Source organism: Adiantum capillus-veneris, chromosome 27, assembly GCF_014529385.1.
Source record: "Adiantum capillus-veneris isolate H3 chromosome 27, ASM1452938v2, whole genome shotgun sequence".
In the NCBI taxonomy this organism is placed as follows: domain Eukaryota; kingdom Viridiplantae; phylum Streptophyta; class Polypodiopsida; order Polypodiales; family Pteridaceae; genus Adiantum; species Adiantum capillus-veneris.
Genome location: NC_140957.1, coordinates 84,108,651 through 84,123,517, shown reverse-complemented (window position 1 = coordinate 84,123,517; position 14,867 = coordinate 84,108,651). Strand labels below are relative to the sequence as shown.

The 14,867-nt window shown below is 44.8% G+C and overlaps 1 protein-coding gene across 1 annotated transcript in view; it reads left to right on the top strand.

Moving 5' to 3' along the window:
- Window positions 1–518: 518 nt before the first annotated feature.
- Window positions 519–14,867, top strand: part of LOC147422296 (uncharacterized) — a 37,767-nt gene continuing 23,418 nt past the window's right edge. The window contains exons 1-2 of the mRNA XM_086503713.1: window positions 519–677; window positions 916–1,155. Of these exons, the coding sequence (XP_086359839.1) occupies window positions 585–677; window positions 916–1,155 (333 nt within the window). The 5' untranslated portion in view covers window positions 519–584. The remainder of the gene's footprint in view (window positions 678–915; window positions 1,156–14,867) is intronic.

The window sequence follows — 14,867 nt, the reverse complement described above, 5'->3', positions numbered from 1 at the left end:
AGGTGGGATTTGTTAGTTGATTATGGTAGTAACGTGTGTGAACACACTTAGGACCACTATGCACTTTTTTCCCTCTTTAAGAGGTGTTTTGCCCCGGCTTGTATATACGCCCATCACTCTAGGGCAAGCCTTATCTTTGTATTGGCACACTTAGCAATACTACCTCCTATGTTGTGTGCTCTTGGGCTTTTCCTTCATTTTTTCAATCTTCGCATGCACTCTTGCAACCGTATTTCCAACATCGAGATTATACTGCTCATTATTTGAAGACATACATGCCTCCATTTTTGAGCTCGATGGCGAAAATATTTATCTAAGACAATCCAAGATAGATCTCTATTGTCAAAAAGGATAAACAATGCAAAAATTGAAGCAAATTCATAAAAAATAGGTACTAGGGTATACCGACAATTTTTTAAACTGAGGGGTACTTTTGAGAATTTCCTCCATTTCAGGCATATTTTGGTAATTTTCCGTTATTTAAAATTTGGAGGAAAATCTTAAAAGTTGTAGTTGGGGTTGTCTGCGATCGAATTCTCTAACCAGCTAGCATATTACTCGCAAAAGGATAAGCCAGTGTGGCGATGGCAGCCTCTACCTTGGCACCCGCCCTCTCCTCTCTTGGCGCTTCGACATCTCTTTCAATCCCCTCACGCAGCGCTCGCAGCTCCCCAAAGGTAATTTCTTCAGCTTCAACCATGGCGCGGAAGTCTTTGATTTTTTCTTCCAAAGCTTCTGCTTCCTTTTAACTCTGCAAAGCTCATTTCGTATCTTTTGCATACCTGCACGTCGAAAGCAACGTTGTTCTCCATGCGCATGCTTGTGCTCTCTGCTGGGCTTTGGACAGCGTGCAGCTGTGGCCAGTTTTCTTGCATGGGGTGCTTCTTCTTCTTATTTTCCCTAGATTTTCTTCAGGTGCATGTGGGCCTGAACATTCGGTGTGCTCGTGTGGGTGGGGTTGAGATACCCAACTCAAAGAGGATCGAGGCCTCCTTGCAGTATGTGCATGGCCTTGGTCGCACAAAGGCACGACAGATCCTTCTCACCATAGGAATGCAGAACAAGCTTACCAAGGACCTTTCTGAGGAGGAACTTACTTCCATTCGTGAAGAGATCACCAAAAATCCCAAGGACTACAAAATTGAAGGCGACTTGGTAAGATCTCAAAACCATTTTTAGTTCAATGCAATGGACTGGTTGGACAAAACTTTTACCCGCATGATGACATTAACCTCGAAATATATCATTTTAAACCTTTTATCAAATTCATGTCGGTAATTGCTTACCATTTACAAAAGACATGCTATTGAGATATGTCATAAATATACATCGGGTAAAGGTAGTTTGAAGATTGTTTTTTATTTTATTCAGCAATGGTGTACTTTCTATGTAGATTGCCATTTATCTGTGCATAATTATGTTTTACCATATTCATCAATTTATGAAAACTGGTGGCTTAAGGAATGAGACCACACACAAGACATTTGTGTCTCTTGTTCTTTTGGGTAAATGTTGCGTGCAAAAGCGCATGTGTATCATGTTCATGAGGAGGCTGTACTCAATGGATTTGTCGGTTTATGTGTTCTAAAATGTGTTGGCTTTAGTGGCCAAGAGTTTGCCCATAGTAGTAGGTTGTATAATATCATGTATTTGGAGAGCTTGTGTGTGATGACGACTATTGTGCCCTTTTCATGGCCTAGAGGTTGTATGAGAAAGACTCTCAAGCATCATGTTTCTGAATACTTCATTATCTTTCTTCACGAACCACCTCACCATCTACTCAATACCGTCTAAAGATCACCTAGATTTGTGCCCCTGCTCGCGGATGAAGGAATTGCTATGGTCCTGAATACTCTCAACATGAGACACCATCAATTAATTGGTACCAAAAAATTCGACAAAGAGCATCACTATCATATGAGACAATGTATGAAGAAAGAGTATGGAGATTCTACCAGAGAACGTTTCCATTGTACCCTTCAAACTTTAGGCAATCAGGTAGGTTGTTGTTCCACATTGACACAAAATAGAATGCTTGTCGAATGCCACTTCCATACGAAGTTCATAAACCTTGTTGAATAACAGGAAGTGAAAACCAAGATGAAGTATACACAATCATAGTCACTAGGAAAGGTCGTATTAGGGCCTTGAAACGAGAAACAGTGTGGTTGGATTTGTGTAAAATGGAGAAATTTCCGGAGACGGTGACCTTGCCACATGGCATCTGCGACTAAACAATTTTTTATGTGTGAGAGAGAGAGAGAGAGAGAGAGAGAGAGAGAGAGAGAGAGAGAGAGAGAGAGAGAGAGAGAGAGAGAGAGAGAGAGAGAGAGAGAGAGAGAGAGAGAGAGAGAGAGAGAGAGAGAGAGAGAGATGTCAAAGTTGACAATGCGGAAGCGTAGAGACTAAGGAGAGAAAGATTGAGAAGAGGAAGAATTACCGTTGTTTTTACCATTACTCTTACCATTCAGTTGGGTCTTGGGTCTGGGGGGTACTTGACTTGTTCTCCTTCGGCTTACCTATTTTGTGCTTCTTCTTGTGCTAGAGCGATTCTGACGGTATGATTGTAGTCCGTAGCGTTGAAGACTTGCACATCGAACTTGATGTACTTGTCCAACCTGAAAAGGAAAGCCTCCTTGCGATCCTCATCCGACTTACGCAATTGAACGCCAAAATACGATTAGAAAACGACATAACAGGAGTGCCATTTTGCTTAAGGTCTCGCTAATCTTCCTTTAACCGATCAAGGTACTACGGTGGCATAAAACGAGCCTTGAGCTTGTCTTGGAAGTCGACCCAACTGACATAAGAGGGGTACGCCATCTGCGGCATGCTCAAGATGCACAACCAACTATGACTCCTGCTAAGCTTGATACCAATCAATGGCATCACTCGCTAGGTACATGGCAGCAGTCAAAACTTATATGTTGCTGGTTTTCTTGTTAGTTGCAAAGTAAGTATTAAATTGATGCAACCAAGAATGAATCACAGAAGCATCCATCTTACCATCGCACTTACTGAACGTCAACTTCTCAATGACTGGATTGTTGGAGTCGTCCTCTCTACCTTTGCTACGTGATGACTCGTCTGCCTCCTTGAGTGGCTCGGTCTTCGGGGAGAGTACTTGTAGGATCAACTCCTGCATGTGTTGGTCCCAATGTGCCTCTCGCTCCAACCCCATAGTCGCTCGCTTTTCTTCGGCCGCTATCCGTTGAGCCTCGCGTGCTTGCTCATGGGCAAAGCTCTATAGCTGCCCTTCTTTCTTCAGCCGCTATGCGTTGAGCTTCGCGTGTTTGCTCATGCTCGAGCTTCATAGCTGCCCTTCGTTCTTCACGGTCTCTATCCATGTCGGCACGTTGAGCCTCTTGTTGTAGCATTATCTCCATCATCGGCTTGACCAAACTCTCCATAGGGCTTGGTGCAATGCATGGCGTAGATGGGGATGGAGGAGGATTGGGGAACTATCCTCCCGGTGTAGAGACTTCGTCTCCTCCAACTCCACTCTCATCACCTTCATGCAAAGTATCCATTCCGCTTTTGGTGATGACCGTGCACACTGAGTACTTGGGTTCTTCGGGTATTTGGGTGCTTGGGATACTTGCGTACTTGGGGTTCTTGGTACTTGGATACTTGGGTACGGCTTGCAATCTGCGTTTAAGTAGGCTTTTCTCTTACCCAAGTTGAACTCCTTCCTGCGGGTGCATCGCTTAGCGACCTTGCGCTCACACCAAGGTTGCTTTTTCTCACCTCACGTCGATTGGCCTGCCGCTAAGTGCAAGGTCCGCTCTCAATGAGTGGAAAAGAGAAACGAGGGGAGGCTAGACAAGCTCTTTTTTTATGGGTTACTTGCCACTCTTCAAATTTTAAAAACAAATTAGGGATCGACATGCCCAAGTGGTCTTGGGTTACGTGCGATCACAACAAGCAAAAAAAATTCTGTGGTTCTTTGTGCTTCTTTCCTTGAGCGATGATATCGAACATTGCCAAAGAGCTCTGATATCAATGTAATGTGTAGTTGAAGTAAATGATGGTGTATGCTCAGGATGAGTAATCAGTGTGTACTCAAGGTTCTTTCTACTCGAGGGAAGAGAGAACCCCCCTTAACTTAATGAGAGATTGTGCAATGGACCAAAACAATAGAGAATGCAAACTCTGAGTGAAAGTGGAGAGAGAGAGAGAGAGAGAGAGAGAGAGAGAGAGAGAGAGAGAGAGAGAGAGAGAGAGAGAGAGAGAGAGAGAGAGAGAGACCAAATGGGGTCCCAAACCTCCCTCCAAGGCCCCCCCTCTCTATTGCTAGAGAGGTCTTTGCTTTAGATTGCACAAAGTCTGGTACAATGGCTCTAAATGTTGAGATGCTTGACGACGACGATGACGATGCTTGTGGTAAATGCTGAGACTGCGAGGCTAATCGGTTGAAACTGGGAAACTCTATGGCTGTTGACCGAGAACTGCGATTGCGGTGTGGCTAAGGGCTGATCTGCAATCGTCGATGCGGACGATGGCTGAAAATTGAAAAACGCTGGCTGTTCAGAGGGTTGCACAAGAGGGGAGTCACTTCGCTCCTTTGTCATAGATTATCGAGATGGAATAAAGTCACCGATTTTCCTTTGGATTTCAGGATAATAATGTGCTGACAATTCTCCTTTATGACTTCATGAATGAAGTACTTTAAAATGGGAATTCCTAGAAATTGAATCTGATTTTTGTGTGCTGACTCATGTGATTGTGTTTGAGTGCAGGATTGAAAGACGAAATGACTGCAACATTTTGGTCTTGAGATTCTATGGACATGATCACAATAAGAATTAGTTAATCTGACATCAATGAGGTCCGGTGTGGATCCAGATGCGATTGCTAAACACGTTGCCAGGGATCATGGTCCTAGATCTTAGTGGATTCTATGTTATTTGATTCGCATGCGATTTGATGTTCAGTGACTGTCGTCTTTGTGCAAGTGTTGGATTTGTGTCATCTAGTGCGTCCGTACTTAGAGTCATTGTCTACTAAACTGGTCTATTGCTTATGTCTGTTTTTGCAAGCGTAATCAATGGCGATTACAATTCTTTCAAGAGGGGGTTATGTCACAAAATGATGACATGGCATGTCCGCCCAGAAATTAACAAGATTTAAAGTTATAAGTTGTTCCAACTTATAAGGTCTCATTTGATGGGGCCCTAGGGGACACAAGTGGTAAAAAAAAAAAGAGAAAATGCTTGAAGGGCTGACGTGGCTGCTGTTCGGACGCTCCGCGTTTTGCACTGATTGATGACGTGGCAGTTGTACGGATTTCCGCGGTATGTGCTGCTAGCTTTTGGGAGCGCTACTACTGGGCCAAGATGCTTTTGAGTTGAAGCTTTCCATGTTTTGCTTTTGAGAGGCCATGGGCCTTTAAATATGTGTTGAGAGGGCCTCCTGCACTGAGTTTGGCTGACGATCTCTGAGCAGAGGGGACCCTCGAACTTTGTACTTTACTCAAGCATTAATATAAAAATAAATACCGAAAGGGGCGCTAGATTTTGGGGCCAATACCTCTGGGCACGGAACCGTGATAAAGTTTGTGAAGTGTTTTAAGTGATTCTCTCATCTGTCGTGTCAGATTTCTGACTTGGGGTACCCAAGTTGTTTCATTAAGCCTTTCCTTGACTATCACTATGAGAGTTCTGTGCTCTAGGTGTAGAGAAAGATTGAGAAGATGAAGAATTACCGTTGTTTTTACCATTACTCTTACCATTTGGTTGGGTCTGGGGGGTACTTGACTTGTTCTCCTTCGGCTTACCTATTTTGTGCTTCTTCTTGTGCTAGAGCAATTCTGACGGTATCATTGTAGTCCATAGGGTTGAAGCTTGCACATCGAACTTGATGTACTTGTCCAACCCGAAAAGGAAAGCCTCCTTGCGATCCTCATCCGACTTACGCAATTGAATGCCAAAATACGGTTGGAAAAAGACAATAGGAGTGCCATTTTGCTTAAGGTCTCGCTAATCTTCCTTTAACCAATCAAGGTACTGCGGTGGCATAAAACGAGCCTTGAGCTCGTCTTGGAAGTCGACCCAACTGAAAGAGAGAGGTATGTCCTCTGCAACATGCTCAAGATGCACAACCAACTGTGACTCCTACCAAGCTTGATACTAATCAATCGCATCACCCGCTAGTTACATGGCATCAATCAAAACTTTACTGTTGCTGGTTTTCTTGTTAGTCGCGAAGTAAGCATTAAATTGATGCAACCAAGAATGAATCACAGAAGCATCCATCTTACCATCATACTTACTGAATGTCAACTTCTCAGTGACTGGATTGTTGGAGTCGTCATCTCTACCTACGCTACGTGATAACTCGTCGGCCTCCTTGAGTGGCTTGGTCTTTGGGGAGAGTACACTGCACCTCTCGCTCCAACCCCATAGTCGCTCGCTTTTCTTCGGCCGCTATGCGTAGAGCCTTGCGTGCTTGCTCATGCTCGAGCTCCATAGTTGCCCTTCTTTCTTCAGCGCTATGCGTTGAGCTTCGCGTGCTTACCCAAGCTTAAGTTCCATAGCTGCCCTTCGTTCTTCATGGTCCCTATCCATGGCGGCACGCTGAGCCTCTTCATCTCCATCATCGACTTGATCAAAGTCTCCATAGGGCTTGGTGCAATCCGTGGCGTAGATGGGGATGGGGGAGGATCGGGGAACAATCCTCTTGGTGTAAAGACTTCGTCTCCTCCAACTCCACTCTCATCACCTTGATGCAAAGTATCCATTCCGCTTCTGGTGATGACCATGCACTGAGTACTTGGGTACTAGGGTTCTTCGGGTACTTGGGTGTTTGGGGTTCTTGGTACTTGGATACTTGGATACTTGGGGTTCTTGGTACTTGGTACGGCTTGCAATTTGTGTAGAAGGCTTTTCTCTTACCCAAGGTGAACTCCTTCCTGCGGGTGCACCCCTTGGCGGCCTTGCGCTCACACCAAGGTTGCTTTTTCCCGCCTCAAAAATTGGCCTGCCGCTAAGTGCAAGGTCTGCTCTCAATGAGTGAAAAGAGGAACGAGGGGAGGCTGGAGTCTGGACTGTCACAAACTGTTGACGTGTCAAAGCCCTGAAGAATGGAGCCAACTTGCAGATGCCGGCCGAGGGGCCTAAACCCTAAGAAGAACAAGTAACAGAAGAAGAAGTCCTACCAACTTATGGGGACCCCGTCCGATGGGGCCCCAAGTGACATAAAGGATTAAAACAAAGCAGGACCTACACACAAAGGCTTGCGCATGAACTGATGACGTCGCAGATTTTCAAAAATTGCAGCGACATGATGACGTGGCAGGCTGTACGGATTTCCGCTTTTTGCGTTGACTGTTGACGTGGCAGTTGTACGGAATTCCGTGATTTATGCTGACAGCTTTTTGGCATTGCTCTTGGATCAGAAGCTTTTTGAAGGCTTTTCATGTAAACTGCTTTTATAGGCCAAGGGCCTTTAAAATTTAAATATGTGCTAAGGGCTCATTCTCTGGCATGCTTCCTGTGGAGAAGGTGCAGAGTTTGGAGTATTGGCTTGTATTGAGTTGATGCAATATAAAGAAATATCGAAAGGGGCGCCAAGGTTTGGGGCCAATACTCTCTGGGGTGGAATTCCGCCACTCCGTGTCGCGCGTCGTCTCTCTCTCTCAATTCAATTGTTATTGAAGTGCTAAAAGTCTGTTCAGTCTGTTCTTTTCTATCGGCACGTGGTGCCCGTCTTGTGACAATGGTATCAAAGCATCAGGCGTGTGCTAAGCTGTGCTTTTCTGAAAGCATACCGGTCCTACCAAAGAGCAGACAGTGCAAGATCGCACTTCCAAAGTTCATTGGAAATTTTGGCTTCGTGCTCCGACCCGGACTTACTAGCCACTCCCACCCTTACTACATTGCGCATCGGTGGGCGTGCTCCCGTCTTCACCGCTCTTGTCTTACAGGGCATAAGCCATTAAGATCACTTGCAAGAGAAGGATCCAATATTTGTTTCAAGTCACTGTTTTTCTCAAAGGCAGTGCCATGCAGATGTTGAGGTCTACAGCCACCAAGCCGCACACTCCAAGGACTTGGCAAGCTTTCAAGAAAATTTTTGCCCGAAGTTATATGGTTTCTGACATCTTCCTTCGAAGTGCAACTTCTGGCAGAGTGGAGTATCCTAAAATGCTTGCCATGGAAACCCTAGCAGATTATAACTTGAAATTTCTCTACATCTCCCAGTACATGCCTCTTCACGAGCAGATGACCTTGGAGGTCTAGTGCGATTGCTATCTTGAGACTACCATTGCCGCCAAAGAAACACTGTTTGTCCAAGAGCTGATGGACCAAGTTGTGCTCGGCTATGACCCTATGGAATGAACCTAACCCTAATTTTTTGGTGCAGGTTTCAGGATGGAGAGTCAGTTGACTTTTTGAGCTCGATTGACGTCGAGATTGCTTTTTAAGTTTGAAATCTGTTTGAGAACTTTTTTGGTGACCTTGTTTGGAATTTGTTTCAAATGGATGGTATCTGTTTTGAACCTGTCTTGGTGCCGATTTGAATTGTTTGACTCTGGTTGTAATACTGGTTTCAATGATTGGTGATTTTACTCCCGGGTGGAGTAGTGAGAAATGATGTTTGAGAATGCTCGTCATACTCATGGCCCGGACCCTTGTGGTTATTTGCGGGGGGAGTATTGAATGATTGAAAAGTGCTGTTTTTACTCATGGCTCGGACCTTTGTGGTTATTTACGGGGAGAATATTGTTGTTGTGACTCCCCGCCCGGACCTGGATGGTTAGCGGGAGGAGTATTAAGAAGTCTGAGCAGTGGTTACTCTCAGCACCTCCAAATGAGGCAGGCTACGGTCTGGGGGGCGTTTGGTTGTAAAAGGCCTCTATATCTCCCGGCCCGGACCTTTTTAGGTTATGCGGGAGGAGTATGAGGGAGTCGTTGAATATCTCCCGACCCGGACCTTGTTAGGTAATGCGGGAGGAGTGTTCATCGGCGGCTTTATGTTTCTATGTCTTGTAACATGCATATGTGAGCATTTGTGTTGCATTGTGATGTGCCAACCACGGAATATTCCTAATTGGATGAGATTGCTTGGGTATGTAATTTTAGTGCATCAAGACACCCGTCAAAGAGCAGTGCGGTCTGGGTGTGATGGCTAATTTTACTACGTCGGAATATCAAGAGTTCCGATCTGGACGAAAGGAGAAGCCAACTCCTTGATCAAAAGAGCGAAAGGAGAAGCTAACTCCAACAAAAAGAGCAAACTGATTGTCCCTCGGAATGACCCTCGGAAATTTTTGAGCTAACTTGAGTTGTTTTGCAGATATGTACTAATCGCAGACGATTACTCTCTTTCAAGAAGGGGAGATGTCACAAACTGCTGACGTGTCAAAGCCCTGAAGAATGGAGCCAACTTGCAGATGCCGGCCGAGGGGCCTAAATCCTAAGAAGAACAAGTAACAGAAGAAGAAGTCCTACCAACTAATGGGGACCAGTGTGACATGAAACGTTTTGTGGTTTTGCTTCGTTTCGGGGTTTCGAGGTTTTGAAACGTTTCGTTTCATAGCGTCAAAAACATGAAACAGGTTTCATAAACGACATTAAATTATATATTAATAAAATATGATAAATATGTATACAATGTAGCACACACGACTCTAGACTTTAATGTCCACAAGAGAGAGAGAGAGAGAGAGAGAGAGAGAGAGAGAGAGAGAGAGAGAGAGAGAGAGAGAGAGAGAGACGTGCTCACTGCTTAGAAGCGACTTCAAGCGAGCACGATCAAAGAGATGTTCAGTATTGATGAAAGTTAAAACACAGCCACTAGTTTCATGAATCATAACTGATGCATCATTGAATCATTTAGCAAAGTACTTCTATTGAACAAAGTTTAAACTTAATTCAATGTCACAAACCATAAGTTTTAGGGACCACAATCATCTGTTACCTGGAGCTAGACCTCAAAAAAATGGAAAAAGAGCCCCAATTTTAAACGTTTCATAAAAAATGCCTGTCCGTTTCATGCGTTTCGGCAAAGCGTTTCATAGGTTTCGGGGTTTCGGGGTTTCATCTGCATGAAATGCGTTTTTATGTCACACTCATGGGGACCCCGTTCGATGGGGCCCCAAGTGACATAAAGGATTAAAACAAAGCAGGACCTACACACAAAGGCTTGTGCATGAACTGATGACGTGGAAGATTTTCGAAAATTGCGCTGGCATGATGACGTGGCAGGTTGTAAGGATTTCCGCGTTTTGCACTGACTGCTGACGTGGCAGTTGTACGGAATTCCGTGATTTATGATGACAGCTTTTTGGCATTGCTTTTGGACCAGAAGCTTTTTGAAGGCTTTTTATGTAAACTGCTTTTCATAGGCCAAGGGCCTTTAAATATGTGCTAAGGGCTCATTCTCTGGCATGCTTCTTGTGGAGAGTTTGGAGTACCGGCTTGTACTGAGTTGATGCAATATAAAGAAATACCGAAAGGGACGCCAAGGTTTGGGGCCAATACTCTCTAAGGTGGAATTCCGCCACTCCGTGTCGTGTGTCGTCTCTCTCTCTCTCTCTCTCTCTCTCTCAATTCAGTTGTTATCGAAGTGCTAAAAGTTTGTTCAGTTTGTTCTTTTCTATCGCCACGTGGTGCCCGTCTTGTGAGAGGACAAACCCTTCTTTTTTGGGTTACCTGCCACTCTTAAAAAACATAGATTAGGGATCGACACGCCGAAGTGGTCTTGGGTTATGTGCGATCACAACAAGCAAAATAAATTTATGTGGTTCTTTGTGCTTCTTTCCTTGAGTGATGATACCGAATATTGCCAAAGAGGTCTGATATCAATGTAATGTGCAATAGAAGTGAATGATGGTGTATGCTAAGGATGACTGATCAGTGTGTACTGAAGGTTCCTTTTACAGAGAGAGTCCCCCCTTAACTTAATGAGAGATTGTGCAATGGAGCAAAACAAGAGAGAATGCAAACTCTAAGTGAGTGCTGAGAGAGAGAGAGAGAGAGAGAGAGAGAGAGAGAGAGAGAGAGAGAGAGAGAGAGAGAGAGAGAGAGAGAGAGAGAGAGAGAGAGAGAGATGGGGTCCTAAACCTCCCTCCAAGGGTCCCCCCTCTCTCTATTGCTAGAGAGGTATTTCCTTTAGATTGCACAAAGTCTGGTACAATGGTTCTAAATGCTGAGATGCTTGACGACGATGACGACGCTTGCGGTAAATGTTGAGACTGCGAGGCTAATGGGTTGAAATCTAGAAACGCTATGGCTACTGACCGGGAATTGCGACTGCGGCGAGGCTAAGTGTCACAAGACGGGCACCACATGCTAATAGAAAAGAACAGACTGAACAAACTTTTAGCACTTCAATAACAACTGAACTGAAAGAGTGAGAGCCACGCAACTTGGAGTGGCAGAATTTCACTCTAGAGAGTACTGACCCCAAACCTCGGCACCCCTTTCGGTATTTCTTTATATTATTTGAACTCAGTACAATGCAGGTACTCACGCTCTGCACCTTCTCACAAAAGCGTGCTAGAGAATGAGCCCTCAAAAACTGGTACATGAAAAGCAATAAACTCAAAAGTATCTGGTCCAAAAGCGCTGCACCTAAAAAGTTGCCAGGGCGTTTTACGGAGATTCGTACAGGTTGCCACGTCTGCACAGTCAACGCAAATTGCTGAATTCTGTACTGTTTGACACGTCAGCAATCCTGCGTAGATTGTGGAAATCCATACTGCTTTGCCACGTCATCAGCTGCTTACGCTATCTTTGTGTGTGTGAGGGTCCAACTTTATTTTAATGCCTTTATGTCACTTGGGTCCCATAAGTTGGTAGAACTTCTTCTTTTGCTTCTTCTTCTTAGGGTTTAGGCCCCTCGGCCGGGATTCTAGGTTGGCTCCGTTCTTCAGTGGCTTGACACGTCAGCATTTTGTGACATCCCTCCTCCTCGAAAGAAAGTAATCGTCCGCGATTACAACATATCTGCAAACAACTCAAGTTAGGTCAAAAATTTCGAAGGGTCATTCCAAGGGACAATCCGGTTTCTCATTCCAAATCTGAGCTCTTGATTTCTTGGGTCGTTGGCTTCCTAGAAGAATCTCATCCAATAAGGAGTCTCATTCCAGATCGGAACTCTTGATATCATGGGTCGTTGACTTCCCAGAAGTATCTCATCTAATAAGGAATATTCAGTGGGTGGCACATCACAATGCAACACAAATGCTCACATTTGCATGTTACAAGACATAGAAACATAAAGTTGTCGATGAACACTCCCCACACAAATAATCATCTAGGTCCGGGCCATGAGTTGTTCAACGACTCCCTCATCACTCTCGCAAATCACCTAAAAAGATCCGGGCCATGAGATATAGAGGCCTTTTACAACCAAACGCCCCCCAAACCGCAGTGGCATCGTTTGGAGGTGCTGAGACTAAACCACTGCTTAGACTTCTTAATACTCCCTCTGTAAATAACCATCCAGGTCCGGACCATGAGTAAAAACAACACTTTTTAATCATTCAATACTCCCTCCGCAAATAACCACAAGGGTCTGGGCCATGAGTATGAACAAGCATTCTCAAACATTATTTCTCACTACTCCACCCGGGAGTAAAAATTACCAATCATTGAAACCAGTATTAAAACTAGAGTCAAACAATTTAAATTGGCACCAAGATAGATTTAAAACAGATATCATCCATTTCAAACAAATTTCAAACAAATTTTCAAAAGACAATCGAACTTTGAGGACGACTAGCTTGCCCTTCTGCATCATGGTGATGGTTCGGTTCCGAACCTGGAGAATCGCATCATTTTTGTGGTGCTAGGGCATGCCCAAGAGAACGTCGCAATTGCCCAACTTCGGCTTTTGCATTATAATCTTGGATAGCCACTGGAAGAGCACCACAATTTCTGAGCTTGCCCCGTGGCTAGCTCAGCTTCAATTTCTCCACCCTCTACATCATAATCAAAGTGCATCTGCTTCAAGAATTCTGGATCGATGAAGTTTTCGGTAGCTCTTGGGTCAAAGAAATTTAGTGCTTTCAAGCTGTTGACTTTGCCATATGCTCGACACAATTCATTTGTACTTTCAAGGCGTATGCCATAGATGTGAGGATCGAGGTACTAATTCAATGGCCAATTTAGCTCGTTTGGCTGGAGATGGTATTGGGTTTTTGTCGACCATTGACAGGGGCGTCGGCGTTGGTCTGTCAATGTGTTGGGGACAACCAAATAGTTATGTCCAAGACTCCCGAGAAGTTGTTCTCGTTGTTGCCGAGAGTTGTGGTCGGAGGTTCTTCTGTGGTAAACTCTAGCTTTCCCTTCATCAGTTTGTAGCCGACAGCGGCATGGTCCATAAGCTCTTGCATGGTGCAGACTTGCTTGGAGAGACAATATTCCTGCAATGTTGATGGTAGTCCAATGGTGTATCACTCACATTGGGCCTCCAAGAGAACGAACCTAAAGAAGGATACCGGAAGGTATACGTCGAGAAACCTTTGGTTATAGTCATCCATGGTCTCTGTGGCAAGCATTTTGAAATTGCCCCATTCTGCCAAGATCCGAACTTCAAACATAGAATCATATAACTGCGCACAAATACTGTCTTGAAAGCTTGCCATAGATGTTGTCGAATTGTTGTAGGAACTGCAATGCTTTCTTCTGAGCTTTCACCCCGGAGAAAGTGGAAAATTTGACTGTCGTGCCGCCATCCTTGGAATCTTTGCATATGGGCTCCAACCATTGTAGCGCGGTGGTGGTGGTGGGCAACGACGGTGGCAAAGGCGGTTGCGCTGGATCAGGGTCAGATGGTTGCACCATATTCCTGAAGACTCCCCCGATCGGAACGGACGGTTGGGAAGGTTGCCGGTTGAAAGCTGTCGTACTTTCTGGTGCTGGAGGAGGAGGTACCACCTGGGGCATCAGAGGGGGTAACATCTAATTCAAAAATTGTTGAAAACTTTGAAGCATTGGAAGATTCCGTTGAGGATGCCGGAAAGAATGTCGCGAAGCTCGTCGAGAAGAAACCGCAAATATTCTGTTGAATCCATGAACGCCGTGTCTTGGGTTCTTTTATGGCTTATGCCTTGTAAGATAGAGCGGTGAAGACAGGAGCGTGCCCAATGTGCGACGAAGTAAGGGTAGGAGTTGCTAATAAGTCCGAGATCGGAGCACGAAGATTCTTCAAATAAAATTCCAGTAGCCTTTGGAAGCGCCGGTTTGCTCTGTTTTCTCTTTTGTAGGACCGGTTGCTTTCAGAAAGCACACGCATGATGCTCTGATACCATTGTCACAAGACGGGCACCACGTGCCAATAGAAAAGAACAGATTGAACAGACTTTTAGCACTTCTATAACAAGTGAACTGAAAGAGAGCACACACGACACAGAGTGGCGGAATTCTACCCTAGAGAGTACTGGCCCCAAATCTTGGCGCCCTTTTTGGTATTTCTTTATATTACTTGAACTTAGTACAATGCTGGTACTTGCGCTCTACACCTTCTCACCGAAGCATGCCAGAGAATGACCCCTCTGCACATATTTAAAGGCCCTTGGCCTCAAAAGCAGTTACATGAAAAGTAGTAAATTCAAAAGCATCTGGTCCAAAAGCGCCGCACCTAAAAAGCTGCCAGCGCGTTTTACAGAAATCCGTGCACGCTGTCATGTCATCGCAAATTGCGGAACTCCGTATTGTTTGCCATGTCAGCAGTCCTGCACAAATTGCGGAACTTTGTACTCCCTTGCCATCTCATCAGCTGGTTACGCTATCTTTTGTGTGTGTGAGGGTCCAACTTTATTTTGATGCCTTTATGTCACTTGAGCCCCATCGGACGGGGTCGCATAAGTTATAGGATTTCTTCTTCTTCTGTTGCTTCTTCTTAGGGTTTAGGCCCCT